The sequence below is a fragment of the Lissotriton vulgaris genome, chromosome 5, assembly GCF_964263255.1.
Source record: "Lissotriton vulgaris chromosome 5, aLisVul1.2, whole genome shotgun sequence".
Taxonomy (NCBI): domain Eukaryota; kingdom Metazoa; phylum Chordata; class Amphibia; order Caudata; family Salamandridae; genus Lissotriton; species Lissotriton vulgaris.
In genome coordinates this window covers 1,994,796,942-1,994,815,233 of record NC_141693.1, presented here as the reverse complement: position 1 = coordinate 1,994,815,233, position 18,292 = coordinate 1,994,796,942, and the positions used below count along the sequence as shown (strand labels likewise).

Genomic DNA, 18,292 nt, shown 5'->3' with positions numbered 1-18,292 from the left:
ACACAGGTGAAGACCTGGTACCAGAACCGCAGGTGAGACCTAGAACCGCAGCCTAGAACCACGGGGAGGGGGAGGGGTGGGACAGGAGAGGTAGCAGAACCACAGGCGAGACCTAGAACCACAGCCTAGAACCATGAGGGGGGAGGGGCGAGAGGAGTGAAATGGGACAGGATTGAGAAAGTCGCACCCCTTGACCTGCCGGACGCACAGATCAAGACCTGGTACCAGAACCGCCGTGAGATCTAGAACCCCACCCAGGCTTAGTAGGAACTTGACCAGGGAGAGATGGCGGCGTCTTTCGACCTCTGTTACACCAAGTGCAGAGCCAGTAGTGCAGCGCTACTTGAGACCAGAACAGTAGGAACAAACTCAAGGCAAGAGCTGAGAACTACAGCCCAGAGCAGGAAGGGGGAATAAAGGGCCAGAAGGTAAGTGGACACGGTGAGCTGGTGGGAAGCCAAAGGGCCGGTGCAGCGCCACGAGCTGGTATCAGTGCTGCGGGAGAGGCCAAGCGCTATGGTCCGGTGCCAGAGCCAAATATGAATCATAAAGAGTGAACACAAGGAGGGCAAGAGGGAGCGAGGCTGAGTCCAGAACCTCGAACCTGGCACGCCCTGCTCGTGACCGGGTCCAGAACTAACGCTGCGCTTGAAGCTCAGAAACAGAGATAAGTAGAGAGCGCCCGACAGGAAACAGGATAGGGTGGAACCGGTGCCAGGGGTGAGAGCTAGAACCACAGCTGAGAATAGAGCTTATCCCTCCGGGGGCCTTCCTGCCATCAGACCTCATCATGAATACCCATGAATGCGTCTCGTATTTTAGGGGAAGACATAATAATACCTCTAAAGGGATATTCAACTCATATGGGGCGGAGCTGAGACCTAGAACCAGAGTCTGTGTGCAACGACCCGACCTACCAGGGCACACAACCCAAAACACAGAACAAGAGACTAGAACACAGTGACTCCGTCCCAGAAACCAGAACCAGAGTCTGGAACCAGAGCCTAGCGGAGAAAAGGAGAAAAGGAGAGAGCCTGTGCATGAAAGAGTAGAGAAAGAGAAAAGGAGAAAGAAAAAACCTAGGAAAGAAGGCGAAGAGAAGGAGAAAGAGCAATACAGAAAAAACGAAATAGAAAGAGGAAGAAAGAAGGAGAAAGAGAGAGCCTGGGAGAGAAAGAGAATGAAAAAGAAAAACAGATATACTGGGAGAGAAAGAGAAGGGGAAGAGACAGCCAGAACGAAGAAGAGAAGGCCAGAAAGAACAAAAGAGAAAGCGAGAGCCTGGGAGAGAAAGAAAAAGCCAGAATAAGAACGAAAGAGATAAAGAAATATGGGAGAGAAAGAGAAGAGATGGAGAAAAACAAAGAGGCAACCGAAAGAGACAGCCAGACAGAGAACACCAGAAAGAGAACGCCAGAAAGAAAATTAAAGAGAAATACTAAGCGAAAAAGAGAAAGAGAGAGCCTGGAAATGATGGAGAATAGAAATAGAAAATGAAAAGGGAAGAGAAGAGAAGAGAACTTAAGAGGAAGAGAAGAAGGGAACTGGGCGTGGGAGGGGAAGGCGACAGTGCTGAGGTTAAGAGGCCGGAGCTGGGAGCTGTGCACACAGCAGGGTTGGACTGAGATAACCAATTGGCCCCGGACCCCCAAATAAAAGGGGCCCCCGCTGGGAGCCTGAGCGCTACAAACGGGCCCCATTTCCAGACCAGGCCAGTTGTGGAGGTGTGAGGAGGGCTGTACGGGTATTTTCAAGGTATGGGAGGCCGCATGCATTGCTGCCTACAGAAGGGGGCGGGGCCAGCTGCCAGGGCGGTTACCGAGGGTCACCACCGCCCCCTGTCTGCGCGTCTGAGACACCTGACCTCTGACCCTGGTGCTCATGTCGTCACTGCGGGCCCTCTTGCCGACTTCCTAACACAAACAAACGCCGGCGGAGGCCGCAATGGTAGTTTAAGTAAACACACCAGCACAACACATTGGCGCATCAATATTGCATGCCAATTACTGCGTGGGCCATGAATAATTAACGGCAGTTACAGTAATTACACAATTATTACAATTATAAATAATTTACAGCTGGAAATGGGGCTGCAAGCCGCTGCCAGGGCCGGGAGCCGGGGCCGCCAGGCTGACACATTAAACAGATTTATTACCCAATCCTGTCTGACATCTCCGAGCGCGTCCGCGGGCCCCGCGCGCGCACAGGTGAACTTTAATTCCCACTTCCGGCCTCTCCCCCTCAATTACCGTCACACTCTCTTCTTTTTGAATATATTCCCTGCCGTTTTCATCCTTGGACCGTTTTTGGGGCGGGGGTTCTTATTTTGCACCGCACTGGTTCCCTCACCGTCTGCCTCACAGATTAATTATTAAATGTCTATTTTTTGACAGCTGGCATCAGACACATTTCATCAAGTTTCATGAGCATTTTTTGGGAAACAATAAATAGTCTACTCGAACACATCACACATGACATCACGAAGAAATGTTACGACACAAAACAAATCAATTTAATAAGGATAAAAACTAGAAGCTGCGTAAAGCACTCGAAAGCTGCACATAAATCAACCCTCTGCAAATCACAAAAAATAAAAGTTTCAAAAGCAGGACCGTGCCTTCACTCGCAAACGGGAGGAGGTAAATCAAATTTAAATAAAATCACGAACCCTAAACATATTGTGGCTTGACTGGTTTCTACATTCGAGGATTCCCACGCACACACATATATATCATTGTGTGGGATTCACATCACTACTGTGAATGACATATTTCATCCACTCAGTGCCCTAGAAAAGAGCCCCCAGTCTGAGAGCGCTGCATTCAGTATTCACAAATGTCAGCTTTTTATCTTTTCAAATGAAGCTTGCAGAGAACAGCTGCTGAGACCTCCCGTTTACCAACAAATGCCCTTTTAGACATAAATAAGAGAATAGAGCGGGGAGATGGGGATGGAGAGGAAGGGACGGGGGAACTGGGTAAAGCAAGAGATGTATTTGAATCTTCCTGTTCTGTCGGCATCTTATGCAATGAACTGGTCTGAAAAATAAAACAAAGCCCAGAGTAAATTAAAATTAGAAAAAGAGATCGTTAGCAGACAGACAGTTACAGAAAATGTGCAATGTTGCAAAAAAAATGTTTGCATTATTTTCAGTTTTGTATTGTATTGTATTTGTGTTGTACAACAAACAGGGGAAAGTGATGTATTTGCACTTTGCTTTTACTGTGTATATAAAAGCGGTTCTGTTTCTTTATTTGAAATATGTGCACGTGCTTGAGGCAAAACCATTATCTTTGATTCGTATATAAGTAGAAAAGTCAGCGCAAAACAAGTTAACTATTTTTAAATTCTTATTCATGGGTGAGAATTCGATTGGTTTTTGTGTCTTCCGCTCGTTTAAATGACTTATAAAGGGAATGACACCACACGCGGGGGCCTATTTACTAGGGAAACTGGGGGGGGGGCACAGTCTTAAGCAAGAAGGCTCATGCCACACTGGGACAGTTTCCAAACGCAGGGATGTGCCGTATTCACAAGCATACGGTGCACCCCTGCGTATTCCTTAGCGCTGGCGCTAAATGTAGCCGCCTAGCGCCAATGCGTGCACTCTAGCACCATTGTACATGGGCGCCTGCGTTGCAGGGAAAGATTATTAATGTGCAGGAAGGGGTGCCCTCCTGCACAAAAGCAATCAATGGTGTTTTTCTGTTTTTACTTTTGCTGTTTCTATGTGCGCTGCACAACGTAGCACCAGTCGCGGATCCTGGGAGTGCTGCGGGGTGGTGAGCTGGGGGAGGGGCGGGGGTAGTAAACTCTGGCATGCGGCCCACCGGAGTTAAGCACATAAATAAATAATTAAATAAAATGAATTTCATTGTACACGCTGCAACACCTCCGGGTCTAGTTGCGCTTTCTAAAACTCCACAAAAAAAAACAAAAACCAATAGAATTAAAACATTTCTCCAGGTTGAGACCAGGTTTTCCCTGGTCTTAGTTGTGGCGCTGCCCGCAGCAAAACCCGTTGCCTACCCCTTTCAGGCTAAGTATAGCGTGAAAGGGGGCATTATTAGTGAAAGGGGCCATTATTAGTGAAAGGGGGCATTATTAGTGAAAGGGGGCATTATTCACAGGGCGGCGTTAAGCCACATGAAGTCGCTTGAAGCTGCCTTGTAAATAAAGAGAAGCCGGTATCCCACAGGAACGTCGTAAAAAAGTGACGTTCCTGTGGGATAGTGGCTTGTAAATATGCCCTGTGGTTTCTCGGTCCATGTGCGCCCTGGTGCAACCCTATTTCTGTGATAAAACGAAAGCAAACTGTGCTTGGCCAGTGGCCCTAACACACTCACACCCCTCGGCCCCGGCCCCACTGCACCTGCCGCACCACCGAAAACCACGCTCGTGTTTGTCCAACTGTGTCTTGCACGCGCAGCACAAGGGGTCCGCGTGGATTCCCACTTCTTTGCCCCGAGGGTCCATCTTTTGTAACCCTGTGTCGGACCCAGTACCCCGCGGACACAGCAGTCACGTGCCCCCCAGCTAAGGACACGTCACCGCACAGGGGGCCCGGGCACCTGGCTCGCGACCCCGTCTCCTCTGAAATATGTACAGGGTTAATTAAAAATGTAAAAGTGAGCAGGTGTCTGCGGCGCGCGCGGCCTCAGCTGGGGTTGGGTGAGCCTCAAGGTGCAGACATGCCTGACGCTCGCGGGAGTGCACGCGCACGCTTCAGTGCACAAGTGCACACCTAGAGAATGTCACAACTCATCAGGATTGTGTGTGCGCGCGCACGCCTACACACAGGTGCGCACCACACACCTATAGGCGGGCCTCCAACACGCCGCGCATCACACTGCAGTGTCTGCACACTAAAGTGCATCACTGCACAAGATTGTCAGGGTGCACACATGGGCGTGACACACCTTGATACCAGTACTGCGCATGCGCACCGGGAGGAACCGGGGTACACTATGCAGGGACTAACAGCATTCTGTAAAAAGCGCTATACTACATAAGTCATAAATGTCTATAATACGCGTGCACGCCATATTTTAATATAGTTAAAATTCTCAAAACAACTACACGTGCATTTCAAGGCTAAATCTATTAGAAATCGCCATTGGTTGTTCACTGACGCTTAATTCTCTATCGCCGATGTTGGGTTCCGAGTTTTTCATGTTTACTGCGGAATAAATGCATTTTTAAACATAGCTTTCACAAGAGCATATCACTTTTGAAAGATGTCATACATTTTGAGGTAAATCATTTCATGTGGTTGAGCCGCAAACAAAACGAATGAGTTTGTTTAGCAAGATCCCATAAATAATAAATGAAATATATATTTCCTAGATCACATGATTTTCTAGAGGAATATATTTATCGTACGAAAAAGAAATCTGTCGCAATTTGAAATAGTCGTCCTGAAGCCCTGGTCGATAAAATAGATAAGTGTGTCAGGGAATTTTTTTCTAATAATAATAGCGCCTACACGTGTCTGTTGGCGCCGCCGGTCCCTCGGGCCTGTAATTCGATTTATTTGACAGAATCCTCCTGGACAAGCCGCTGGATTTCTGAACCCCCTCACACTTGGAAGAGGAAGGGGCGCGCAGACGATTTTATAGAAATAAAGACGCCGAACAGCGCCAAGAAGCCAACACTGAGTGATGCAAAGTCGGCGAATTTACGATGTTTCGCAAAATAACTCCCGTTGTAGTGGTAGAGTAGTCCTTCTCCAGGGGGTGACAGGAGCCGGGGTGGGTACCTTCAAAGTGCACCCGGGGAACTGGAGATAAGTTAACCCGCTCTCGGGTGAGATTTTAAAAAACATCTATCAAAAGTGCGAAGTAGAAAGAGTGGGAGCTTATTACTGGGGGTGTATGTGCCTTGAGGGAAAATAACAAAGGGAACTCGTAACTGAGGTGATAATAAGTGAAGCCTCATGGATAAAGCGCCTGCTGCTGCCGTCCTACTGCGTGTTGGCGCTGTAAGGAAAACGACAGTCCAACTCGAGTTCATGGCACGTATTTTATCACGCGGAAAAGATGAGTTTCCGAGTCGGCGCCGTCGGTGACGTGACGCCGGTAGATCTTGCTGCAGGTGCATTAACCCCTCGTCGCTCCCCGAACCTGAATCGAATGAGGATGTGGCGGAACAACCAGAACTGTCGACTGCGGAACCAGGTTCATGTCTCGCAACGGCCCAACATCCTGTGATTTGGGGGCAAATCACACAATCTACGCGTGTTTAAAAAAAAAAATAAAGTGATTGTGTCCTCGCGGGGAGACCAAATCTGCAGACAAACACGGGGACATGTGCAGGACATTGTTCGAAAGTCTTAAAAGAAAATATAACATAGGCCGAAGGGACGGGGGTATCACGTGACTAACCCCAAAATAATGGAACAATTAAACCAAAGACCTTTTGTTGTATCTACTCGTAACATCCATAACATGCACAAAATGCAAAATACAGGTTTATAAGGGACATGAACGTTCTTCGTCCCCCACGCACATATCTCCTCGGCTCCAGGTTTAAAGGCCGCCGTTCTCCTACGCACCCCCACGCATACCTCCCCAGCTGCAGATTTCGAGGGTCCAAGGCCCCGTCTCCCTCATAAATCCCCACATACATCTCTCCTCGGATCCAGATGTGCAGGTTTTGGTCTCCCCCACACACCTTCCCTCAGCTCCAGGTTTCAAGGCCCCGTCTCCCCCACGCATCCTGATTTGCAGGTAGATAGAAAGCGCCTAGATCTACCAGGGATGGTTGGGAAGAGGCGCTCACTCAGGCAGCAGCCAGCAAGGACTCCCTGGGCCCTGGTGCAAGCGAGGGAAAGGGCCCCTCTGACTGCTGGAGCAATTATTAGGGCTCAATGGGCCTCTCGGGGCTCTAGGCCCCGGTGCACTGCACCTGCTGCACCAACGGTAGCCACGCCCTTGCACTCAGGTACTCATTCATTTTAATAGATACAGATGGGATGAAAAGTGGGCCCCTGGTCAGTGAGTCTTGGATGGGAAATCCTGAGACCCCGCCCCCTCGGGGCCCCCAGGTCACTCAGTCACCCCGTGAATCTGATGCCACATACAAGGCCCCGTGGAGTGCTGTGATTCGAGGGCTACAGCGGTTTCAGTGTATCACAGACCCGCCTCTCTTGCCACATATTCCACCAGGAACCACATACTTTGCAGAGCTCAATAGAACCTTTGATCTTGCCACACGCCAGGCTCCCGCGAGGGGCCACAACAGTGAAAAGAATAACAGTGAACAGACACATGTGATCTGGAGAACAGGCACAGGTAAGTATCAAATAAACAGGGGGAGAAGCATCCCTGAAGGGACCCTGGAGGGAGAGGGGGGCAGACCCTTCCAGTGGGGGGGAGGCGTCCGTCCACCTTCAAACTCTTCCCGCTCACCAATGGCGGGAAATGAACCCTGATGCCAACCATGACGTCATAGGGACCGCTCGCAGGGGGGGGGGCTCAGAAGGCAAAGAACCCCCACCTAGCGGCCGATGATTGGGGAACCCCGGGGCAGGGGAGGGGGGGGGGGTGGTGTACGTAGGGGGCCCGTATAGAACAGGAAACAGTATATGATGTACCCAAAAGGCCACGTGGACGCGTGGGTGCGCGTGGCTCCTCGGTTCCTATGGAAAGCCTCAAACCTCCTCACTGATCTTCAGTTCATCGTTTAACTTATAAGTAAGGGGTTCGAAGTGTGCCGGGTCCACATGTTGACCACCCAGGGTGGGAGGTGGGGTCAGTGCACTCTTCCACTGGGGCAGGAGCTCCAGTTTGGCCTCAGCTGAGGCTGTGGAAAACCATTTATTAACATGTTGGCATTACACAAAAAATTGGCAGTAGGGAATAATGCGCAAAACAGTGTAAAATTATAACTTTTCTTTGTATAAGTGACTAGCATATGCTCTAAGGTAGAGATAAAACCAGTACCAAAAGTTGTAACAACAGATAGATAAATATCCACCCTAAATTTTAAACACAATTTCTCAACCCGAGCAACTCTAGTATATTCAAATGTCCATATCAATAACAGCCTTTTCACTTTGTATAATTTTCAGTTTTTTCTTCATTTTTTCAATTCAAATTCTTGGTTCAGTCCAATCACCGGGTAGACCCAGACGGAAACATGTGTACAGACGGAAACTGAAGACCTTTTCTTGCTGGTAAGGTTCAAGCTCGAGAGATTATTTGAGCTACGAGAACCGTGCCTCCCCAACTAGAATGGGATACGCTCCTCCCTAGTTGAGGAATTTTATTGATTTGAATTGGAACATTACTCCTTTATGATACCATTTTCTGAAATATATTACAATTGCCCTGACAAAGTCATTGACCGAGGAGCCAGACGAAACACATGTTGGCAAAATCTGTTGGCTATTTGTAACATTGAAGAACGTTGTATGTCCTGTACCCGGTGATTGGACTGAACCAAGAATTTGAATTGAAAAAATAAAGAAAAAAAAGAAAATTATACAAAGTGAAAAGGCTGATATTGATATAGACATTTGAATTTACTAGAGTTGCTCGGGTTGAAAAATTGTGTTTTAACATGTTGGGTCAGGGAGGGGAGGTTGGAAGGGCTGTGCAGTGGCACCAGTCAGGCTGTGAAAGGTCTACCCACCCATAGCACCTTCCTCATCTGACCCCGTGTCTGCGACCGGAAGTCCCTCAGCCGGCCACCATCCATAAGAGTGGGACTATATGGCAGACAGTCCACCATACCACAATCCAGCAGCGAGAATCTGCGCGGAGGCGGGCACCATGCCACTTCACTGGGGATCAGTGCCGGTGGTGAAGAGTTAAAAACACAAGCCAAACTTGAGGGGTGCCTCCGGGAGTCCCTTTTTGTAATCAGCCAGGAGGGTATCCCAATCATCATCCAAGGATTGCGTATTGAGACGTGTTTCCCATCAAGCATGCAATGTTGTCAATGTCGCGGGAGGAGCAGCAAGGGCTCAGCCGACCACAATCTCGTCACAGTACCTCTGAAGTTTTTTCAAGTGGGGGTGTATTTTATTTTTATTTATTTATTTTAAAAGTTTTATATAGCGCTAGCTCAACCCGTAATTATCTGAGCGCTTTACGTACAGACAGTAAACAGCAGAAGGACATTACATTACATAGTAGGCCGTCAGTAAAAAAGCAAACCACAGACAAAAATACAGCATGGGAACAAATATGCAATACAGCGGAGGGGGAGAGAGCAAAAAGAAAGGGCGAGCAAGAAATAGTCCGGTCACCCACTATCCTTGAAAGTCCAGGGAGAGGGGAGACAACTTGGATAAATTGAGCAACGGGAGAGCTGGGTAGGTCGATATGCGTTGTCCCCATGAGATAATTGATTATATCTGCATAGCTGGGAGTGTGGGATCGCAAATTCACTCCTCAAGCAGGGAAACGGCCGTATGGAACCATTAGAAACCAGATCATCAAATCAATCAATAAATCCGGGAATTGTAAGCGCACTACTCACCCGTGAGGGTCTCAAGGCGCTGCGGGAGGGGGAGGAAGAGGGGGGCAGCAGCTCCGTTCAGTCAAAGAGCCAGGTCTTGAGTGCCTTCTTGAAGATATTCAGGGAGGGGGGCACGTCTGATCGATGTGGTGAACACCGTTGTTTATCCAGATGGACCTGTCAATTTCTTCCCCCGACCGTGATGGCCGCATTGTGCCATAATGGAGCTTTAGAATGAATGCTGCTTGGGCCTCGTACTAGCCGATGGGCCCTATGCCACACATATTGGGAAGCATGAATGATTGGGCTGGAGAAGGGTGTAGCCGACGGTCTTGAGGTGTAGTATATGGCGAGGTCACTGGATGTCTGTCATATGTGTTGTTCCAGTAGCACTCATATGGGTATGGCCGGATGTAGACAGCCAATACACTTCAGTTGGCCAGTTGTTGCACCGACCAATAACCCTCCACATGTGGGAGACGTAAGCCGCCCTGCTCTGAAGAGGAGTGCAGCATAGCCCCCTTTATTCTCGACTTATCCAGGCCGAAGATGAATCTGGGAAATAGAGCGCTAGGTGCACCGGAGGCGGGATGGCGCTATGAAGAGGGGCAACTACAAGGAGATGATGGACGAAGTGCTGAAACTTTTCAGACAATCACCCCAGTCACAGATCTGGGTTGAATCCATCATCGTTCTTTAGCTCACTTCGCCACCCCAGTTCAGCCATGGCCATATGCAAATCAGTCTTGACCCTGTGCCTCATGGGAACAGTCCAGCCCGAACTGCCAAGCCATGTCTTCCCTGGATCGGAAACAAGCCTCATGGGACCGGTTTTGTGCTAACAGCCCTCCTCCGCCAGGCTAGCTTTGAAGAGGGGCGGAATACCGAGGATATACGTGAATTGTGGGAGGACATTCATCTTGATGACCGGAACGTTTCCCCATAAGGAGAGATTCAGATCGAACCACCCTCTAAAATCACACTCCATACGGTCTAAGATGAGTTGCACATTGTCTGAGACTGTGTCTTTCAGGCCCGGCTAGAAAGTACCCCGAGATATTTCAAGTGGGGCTGTAGCCACTTTTAAGGGCAGGTTGGCCAGAGAGGCTCTTGTAGTGGTGGCATTAGGGATAGGGCCTCACATTTACACCAGTTTATCCTAAATTCAGACAACTGGGAAAAAAGAGTCATGTTGGGTCATCAAAGAGACGGCTGAGGGGTGTGATAACGTCAAGAGGTTGTCACGCATGTAGTAAAAGGCCTTAACCACACCAGCTATCATGTTAATGCCTTCAATGTTGTCATTAGATCACATTGCAATCACCAGAGGCTCCAGAGCCAGTAGGAACAGCAATGGAGACAAGGGACATCCCCACTGGGTGCCACGATGGATATCAAAATACGGGGTGGAGAGCCTTCCACAAGCAACGGGTGAAGCAGAGGCATGACACATGATTTCAACAGGGTAATGAACACGCATCACATGCTCATCCTCCCCCTGGTCCGAAATAGGATACCCCAGTCGACGCGGTGGAAGGCCTTTTCAGCATCCACGGAGACTAGGACCTTCTCATCCACATCGTCCCTCATCTGCCAAATTCTATGAGTGAGAGTGCGCATGCGGTTGGCCGAGGAGCGTCCGGATACGAAGCCCCCCTGCAAAAGATGTATAAGGCCCGTGATGACTTTATTCAAGCGCATCGCCAAAACCTTCACCATTATCTTAACATCTACATTAATCAAAGAAATCAGTCAGTAGATAAAGCATTCTAGAGGATCTTTCCCCGGTGTCCGGGTCACGGAGATTCTAGCCCGGAGGAACTCTGGAAAGAGATGCCCGTTATCTAGGGCCTCTTGGTAAATCAAGGCAAGGATAGGGATGGTCTGGGCTTTTGTGGCATTCAGGCAGGAGACCATCTTATCAGGAGCTTACCAGTGGGCATGCATTGATCGCTGAGGCGCTGAGGCAATTTCCTCTGCTGTGATTGCTCCCTCCAGTTGTGAGGATTAATTGGGAGTCAATTTCAGCAGCTGGGGGTGTCTGAAAAATGAAGGTTCCGCATCCGGGGCCAGGGGTGCCCCAGCAAAATGAAGCGTCTGCATCCGGGGCCAGGGGTGCCCCAGCTCTGTAAAGGCTTTTGTGGTATTTCTAAAATTCCAGCACTATTGCTGTTGGATGGGTAACTCGGCGGCCCTCCAGATCGCGAATGGCATGGATTGTCCTAGAAGAGGCCTGCTGGCGGGGTTGGTAAGCCAGGAGTCGGCCTGCCTTTTCACTCTGTTCGTAGTGTCTCTGTTGTTTCCGGAAAAGGCATTTCTCCAATCTCTGATGTACACAGTGTGTTCAATTGATACTTAACGCCTTTACCGCGGCGGCATTCCGCCGCGGTGCGGGCGTTCTATTGAGTGGGCGGGGCTGCGACGGCCGTTGGCCGTTGGCAGCACTGGGGAGGGAGTGCTCCCGTCAGCCAACAGGAGCACGGAAGGGGTTAACCGACAGGAGCTCCTAGAAGAGGGGAGGAGGAGTAGGCAGAGGTCAGGGACCCAATCTGAGCTTCCAGTTGACGTCTAGAGTCTGAAAGCTTCTGTTTGGCCACCTCTGCATCCTTCCTTAATATGCCACATAGGACGGCTTTTACAGCACCCACAGCATCTGCGGAGAAACTACATAGTCCCTATTATCCTCCAGGTATCACTCTATCTATTCTAGGAGGCTGACGCAATCCCAGGTCTAAGCGGAAATCTATAAGGTTGTGATCCGAGACCCCACAGAGGGCTATATCCACATTTGCTAATTGCTGGATCACTAAGGGTGCAGGGGAAGCAGTCAATGCGAGTCCGGATGTTGTGGGGACAGGAGGAGAAAGTATAGTCTTTGGCTCTGGAGTGCAAGAGTGTCCAGGGGTCACAGAGAGTGCTGTCCTGCATCAGGTCTTACAGGGCATCATGATGCATGTCTGGTCTGCCCGGTCTGTCCAGGAGATGGTCCAGTGTCCCAGTCTCCTTCAATGATGAGTCTAGAGGCACCAAAGACTGCCATTAACCTACTCATTCAGGAGAAAATCCCAGTCTTGGATGTCTGCGGAGCATACACAGAGCCCACTGTAACTTGTGTCCCCTGTATTGAGTGCTATGTAACTATGTAGCTGCCGTCGGTGCCCGTCAAAGTCTGGAGGAGTTTCTACGGGAGATGTTTATGGAGAAGTATAGCAGCTCCCCATTTTCTGAGGGGGCCACCCATCTCCGCCTGACCTCGCAATGTGGGTGAGATGCTAGCGTGGAGGACGCGGCCTATGCCGTCCCTCTCAAGTTTGTTGCTTTCTCTAGGGTAGAGGTGGGTTTCCTGAAGGAGGGTGATATCGGGTTTGTGTTTCCCCAAAAAGGTGAGAGTTATCTTCAGTTTGATAAGTGTCAAGCAAGGGGCATTGAGGGAATGTACTTTCAAAGGTCTTTGTGGTGGGGGATGCATCATAATGCTTAAAGCTGCTGTGCACTACCAATGGTTAACCTTAGAGGGAGGTCAACTACCAAGCCAGGGGGCTCCAAAATTAGGAGGTATGATGGGTGCATGGATCGGTGAGGGGGTACTGGGTGGGTGTGGCAGATCAGATGAGTGTGTGGTTTGGAAGAGAGTCGCTACCAAGGTTGGCCAGTAAGAGTTGGGAGGCCAGCATCTGGAGTAGGGATAGGTCCCGGGGCAGTGAGCAGGCCTCTGATTGACCCGAGGACTGTACCAGGAAGCGGCCGTTGATAGTAGGTGCCGATACCGAAGGGAGCGAGGCTGCCCACCATAAAGGGTCCCTGTTTAGTCTCAGGTTGGAAAGCAAGATGCTGAAGGGAGAAACAGTAAGGTGAGAGAGTCATCCCAGGAGAGTTAGAGTGGGAATAGACTCTGCAGGAGGGGCGTGACACACTAGAGCCCAGAAGGTCCGCAAGAAAATTTGAAACATCACTACTATTACCCCCATCCTCCTGCCCCAGAGCACAACAACAATGAACAAGGAACACTATACCAGGTGCACCTCAAACACACCCCACAGAGCCATTTAATCAAGAAAGTGCACATCCATATAATGAACTTGAGTATATGTTACGGAGGCAGCATCGCCTGGTAAAGTTGGAAATTATGGCACCATCAGATCTTAAGAGCTGTTCTTGATTTATCTGTTGGATGATAAGTCTTTCTGGAGCATGGTCAAGCAATTTGAGACCACTTCTGCTTAGCCGAGTGCCATTGTTTAAGTTTCTCCAATAAAGATGAGTCCACGTGGGCCATGCCCAGTCAGGTTAGGGGAGGGGAGTCATAAGGGGCTGTAGATGGAGTGGCATTCATGTTGATATTGTCTAAGGCATCCAGAAATAAATTCATGTATTTCGGCTCATGGTATTCGGATGTTTTGCCTTGAAATGTGATGAGCAAGGAGGTGGGTTCCAGTAGGCCGTATTTAATATCATTCTTGAGTCGAGGGCAGAGAACCAGGAACAGCTTCCTTATGGCATTAGTAAGTGAAGAGAAATCTACTACGAACCGAATTTGAATGTTGCAATGTCAGTAGGGCCCATGTTTTTGTCTTCCTGAAGAATTTGTCTAGCATGCTGATGCCTCATACAGCATACCAAGCTGTGTCGCGGGCAACAATCTTCAAGCTCTAGATTGGAGCAGACCCTATGCGCCCTGTAGAATTCAAGGGTGGGGGTAAAGGTGAGATTCATACAAGTGGGGATCAGTGCACCCCGGATGTGGAACATATCATCTTTATCAGCATCCTCCAGGAGGCCAATAATCCTTATGTTGTCTCGGCAGCTGCTGTCTTCTAAGTCAATGACTCTCTGCTGGAGACCAGATTTCTCACCCCAAGTATGGAAGTGCATTCAGTCATGATTCCTTGTCCGTCTGCCGCCCCTCGACTGTAGTTAGTCTGGCCTGAAAGTGGTTGATGTCACTTCGTAGGGCTTGTACTTCCAAATTTGTCACAGTAACAGCAGAGGACATCTGTGCAGTAGAGCCTTTTACATCAGCCATCTCGTTTAGGAGTGTTGTAAAGAAGAGGGGGCCTAGAAGTGAGTCAATGATCGGCTCCTTGAGCTAGGCTGTATTTGTCATTGCTTTAGGGAATGTGAGTTGACAAGCAGGATTGGGTTTCTGCATGAACGGATGGAGGTAGGCAGTCAAAGAAGCCTCAAAAAGTGATCCAGTGCAGTATAGTTGAGTCTGTCAGGATCACACATGGGTCTTCAGCACTGGAAGCCGTGGGGATGACACAATCCGTGACCCTTGGGAGGCAAACCATGAAGCAGGACTCAAATCTGCCACTGCCAAGTTTTATAGCAGGCACCTAAAGAAGCGCGGGTAAAGGGACTGTATAAAAGGCAAGGCCACTGACAAGGTAGGGCAGGAGCAGCGCTCTCACAGAGGACGGGGAGCCTCCCCATATAGGGAGCACAAGGTTAATGGAGCTGAAGGAAGTGACCACTTAGGGTCACCCGGGTCACTCACAACCACCTCTCAGCCTTCCACATCCACTGAAGAGTCGGTCAGACAGTAGAGAATACAAACCAATATATGTTTATTCAGATACACTCGAGTGGAGCTCTGTCTGCCCAGTCTGTGAGGAGCGATGCAAAGGGACTGACATCAGCAAACATGGAGATACATAATGTACAATTCAGAACCAATGAAGGCAAGCCCACAATGGAATTGTCCAGGCAGATGCAGCTAAACAAAGAAGTACAGAAGGATGGTTTTCGATTCTGAGGCCAGGCACACACTAGCCCCTGCCCAAGGTCACTCTGTCCGTGTCCTCCTCTAGACTAGTGGAAGAAGGCCTCTATCTATGCACTAATAAGAACAGTGTATTTATTAGCAAAGCAAGGCCCAACCTTGGAGAAACTAAACTTACCACGGGCCGTTTCAAGAAAAAGCAAGGATTAGTTTTGATCATGGTTCAAAATGGCGGCCAAACATAAAATTGTGCCCCAATGCTAACTTACATAGAATAATGCACAGGCAAAATAGCGAAAACACTTTCATTCCAACAGAGCCACTCTCATAGGTATCCCAGATGTAGGGGGTCACAAACCTGGAGGATACCACTCTGGACCGCCGTGGGGGACCCGCAAGTGGGAGAGAGAACTTGAAGCTGCTTGTTTATTCAGGGTTGTGAGTTGTACATCTAATAACCTCCTCTGTGCTTTCAGGCGGCTGATGACATCGAAGAGTGTTCCAAGTAATTCAGGCCCCACCAAGGTGCTCGGGTGCACAAGGGGCGCAGGGCTCACTTGTGAAAGCAGCGCAGTGTGCGTGGTATAGCGGAGCCCTTAGGTGGCAGTGTCTCCTTGGAGTAAGACGAGGCGCCCTCGGGCCTATCTTATGCCCTGGCTAGTCTGGGGAAGATGAAGCATCCAACAAGATGGCCGCCTTGGACGGGGTGAGAGCTCTTTCTCAGGGCCTTCTGCGACTCTTGTCCCGGTGGTGGTTCCTTCACCTGCCAGTGTCCAGCATGGATGGGGCGGCCTTGTTCAGAGCCAGCTCTCCGTGCAATGGCTTCCTACAGCCTGCCACATCATGGTGGTACAAGCGTGGCCATTATCCCTTGTGTGGGGAGGTACAGCGGATTCACTTATACAGGCGTCAGTTCCCAGCGCAAGCAGCTCTCATACTCTCCTGAGTGTTAAGTACACTGGTCTCATCGGTGTGGTGCAGTTCGGACACTGTACACCCTGGAAAACAAGTAGGCGGTCTCTCACTCCTCAGGAGAGCTAAGGGTGAGCCGCCATTTTTGTCGGGACCTAGCTCCGCCCCGCCCTCCAAAATAGTTTATGGATGTAATATGCTGCAGGTGAACGTGGGTTTGGTGGAGTTACACAACCCATTGTTCATGGAAGCATTTTGCCTCAGTTCTTCTTGAGGGAGAAAGAACTTGAGGAGCAGAGGCGGATCAACAAACATTGGTAGAACCACAAGGGTCTAAATCCTTAGTTTGAGGAAGGATTACTCTGCAGTGGGAAAGGCTGACCAGGTTTTGTGCTTGTGGGTTCACTGTGCCTAAGTCCATTAAACACTAATGGTGAGCCGGTGGGTGCAAGGGGCAGACCAAACAAAAGTATGCATTTGAGGAACTTTAGCATGTAAAGGCCTTGACACACGGGTGAGGAAACTGGGAGTAGGTGTACTAACAGGGTACTTGTGAGTAAGAAAAGTTGAGCAGGCAATGTATTTGTTGATTCAGAGGGTCTAAGTCCTTGATGTACTAACAGAGAACAGAGGGTGACGTTAGGGGGTGGGAGTCTTTGGTGTTCTAACACAGAATCTGTGGGTACAAGAGGCTGAAGAAGCAATGTATGCGTGGAATCAGAGGGTGTAAGTCCTCCATGTACTCTCAGTGAACCTGTTGGTGCAAAAGGCTGAGCGTGGAATCAGAGGGTATGAGTTCTTGATGTACTAACTGAACTTGAGAGTACACAAGGCTGACGAGGCCGTGTATGTGTGGAATCAAGGGTCTAAGTCCTTCATGTACAATCAGTGAACCTGTGCGTGCAAGAGGCGGAACAAGCAGTGTCTTTGCTAAATGACAGGATGTAAGCTCTTGAAGTAGTAAACAGTGCACCTATGGGTACACAAGGCTGAGGAAGCAATGCCTGAAACTGTGGGCCCCGGGGTAGGGACGTGTCTGTGTGGAATCACAGGGTGTACGTCAACCTGTGGGTACAGGAGGAAGAAAAACCAACACATGTCTGTGTGTAGTCTTTAATGTAGCACTGAAACCCCCGTGGCCACGAGATTCTGGGGAAACCGTGGGGCAGATTTACAAGCCCTTGCGCCACTTTTAACATGGGAAAAGTGACGCAAAAGTGGCGCAGGGGGCTTGTAAATCTGCCCCCGTGTTTTTGGACTCGGAATGGGGAAGCATGTGCTATACTGCAGGTGCACAAGGCGCTAGGAGAGAGATTTGTTTTAACTGTTGTCGGTGGGATCACAATGTCCCTCCCTCCACGTGTTTGGGGTGACCTCGCGAGCTCAGACTGGCAGGATCCCTAAGAATGTGATTGGCTCTCTGGAGACACGCATGTATGTGCGCGCTGACCATGTCTCTCTTGTTTCCTCTCCATGTAGAACCAAATGGAAGCGACAGACGGCCGTGGGCCTGGAGCTGCTGGCGGAGGCCGGGAACTACTCTGCCCTCCAGAGGATGTTCCCTTCCCCCTACTTCTACCCGCAGAGCTTGGTCTCCAACCTGGACCCCGGGGCGGCCCTGTACCTGTACCGGGGCCCCAGCGCGCCCCCGCCCGCCCTGCAGCGGCCTCTGGTGCCCAGAATCCTCATCCACGGACTGCAAGGAGGCAGCGAGCCGCCCCCGGCCCTGCCCCCGCTGGGAGGGGTCCTTCCCCGGGCCGCGCAGCCGCGGTGAGGGCGGCCTCTCGGGACTTCCCAGGAGCGTGTCCGGTGCCCCGGGGGTCTGCAGGGAGGCACGCCCTGTGCGCCCCCGAGGGCGGGGTGGAAGCGTTGAAAACAGGCTCAGAACTTCTTAAACACAAAACTACGCCCTCAGCCATGAAGAAAACCGCCCCTTTCAAAGGTGGAGAATGGGTGACTGATGTATATTAAACTTTGAAAACTTTTTAAAACTTGAAGAGCTAAGAACACAGAAGAGGGGGTGTTGTTTCCAAGAACGGAAAACATGGGGTGCTGCTCTATTCAAGAACACAGAAGAGGGGGTGGCGCCTGCAAGCACACAGCAGAGGGTGCTGTTTCCAAGAAGACAGTCGGGTGCACCCCTTCCTATAAACTGTATAAAGATTCTGGGGCGAGCACCTGCACAGGACAGAC

General features: G+C 50.0%; 1 protein-coding gene across 2 annotated transcripts in view; it reads left to right on the top strand.

The window, feature by feature from the left end:
* BARHL1 (BarH like homeobox 1) overlaps window positions 1-17,906 on the top strand; it is a 28,165-nt gene extending 10,259 nt beyond the window's left edge. For both annotated transcript variants that reach the window (XM_086920593.1, XM_086920594.1), the window contains exon 3: window positions 17,579-17,906. In XM_086920593.1, coding sequence (XP_086776719.1) covers window positions 17,579-17,873 — 295 coding nt within the window. In that variant the 3' untranslated portion in view covers window positions 17,874-17,906. The remainder of the gene's footprint in view (window positions 1-17,578) is intronic.
* Window positions 17,907-18,292: the final 386 nt, after the last annotated feature.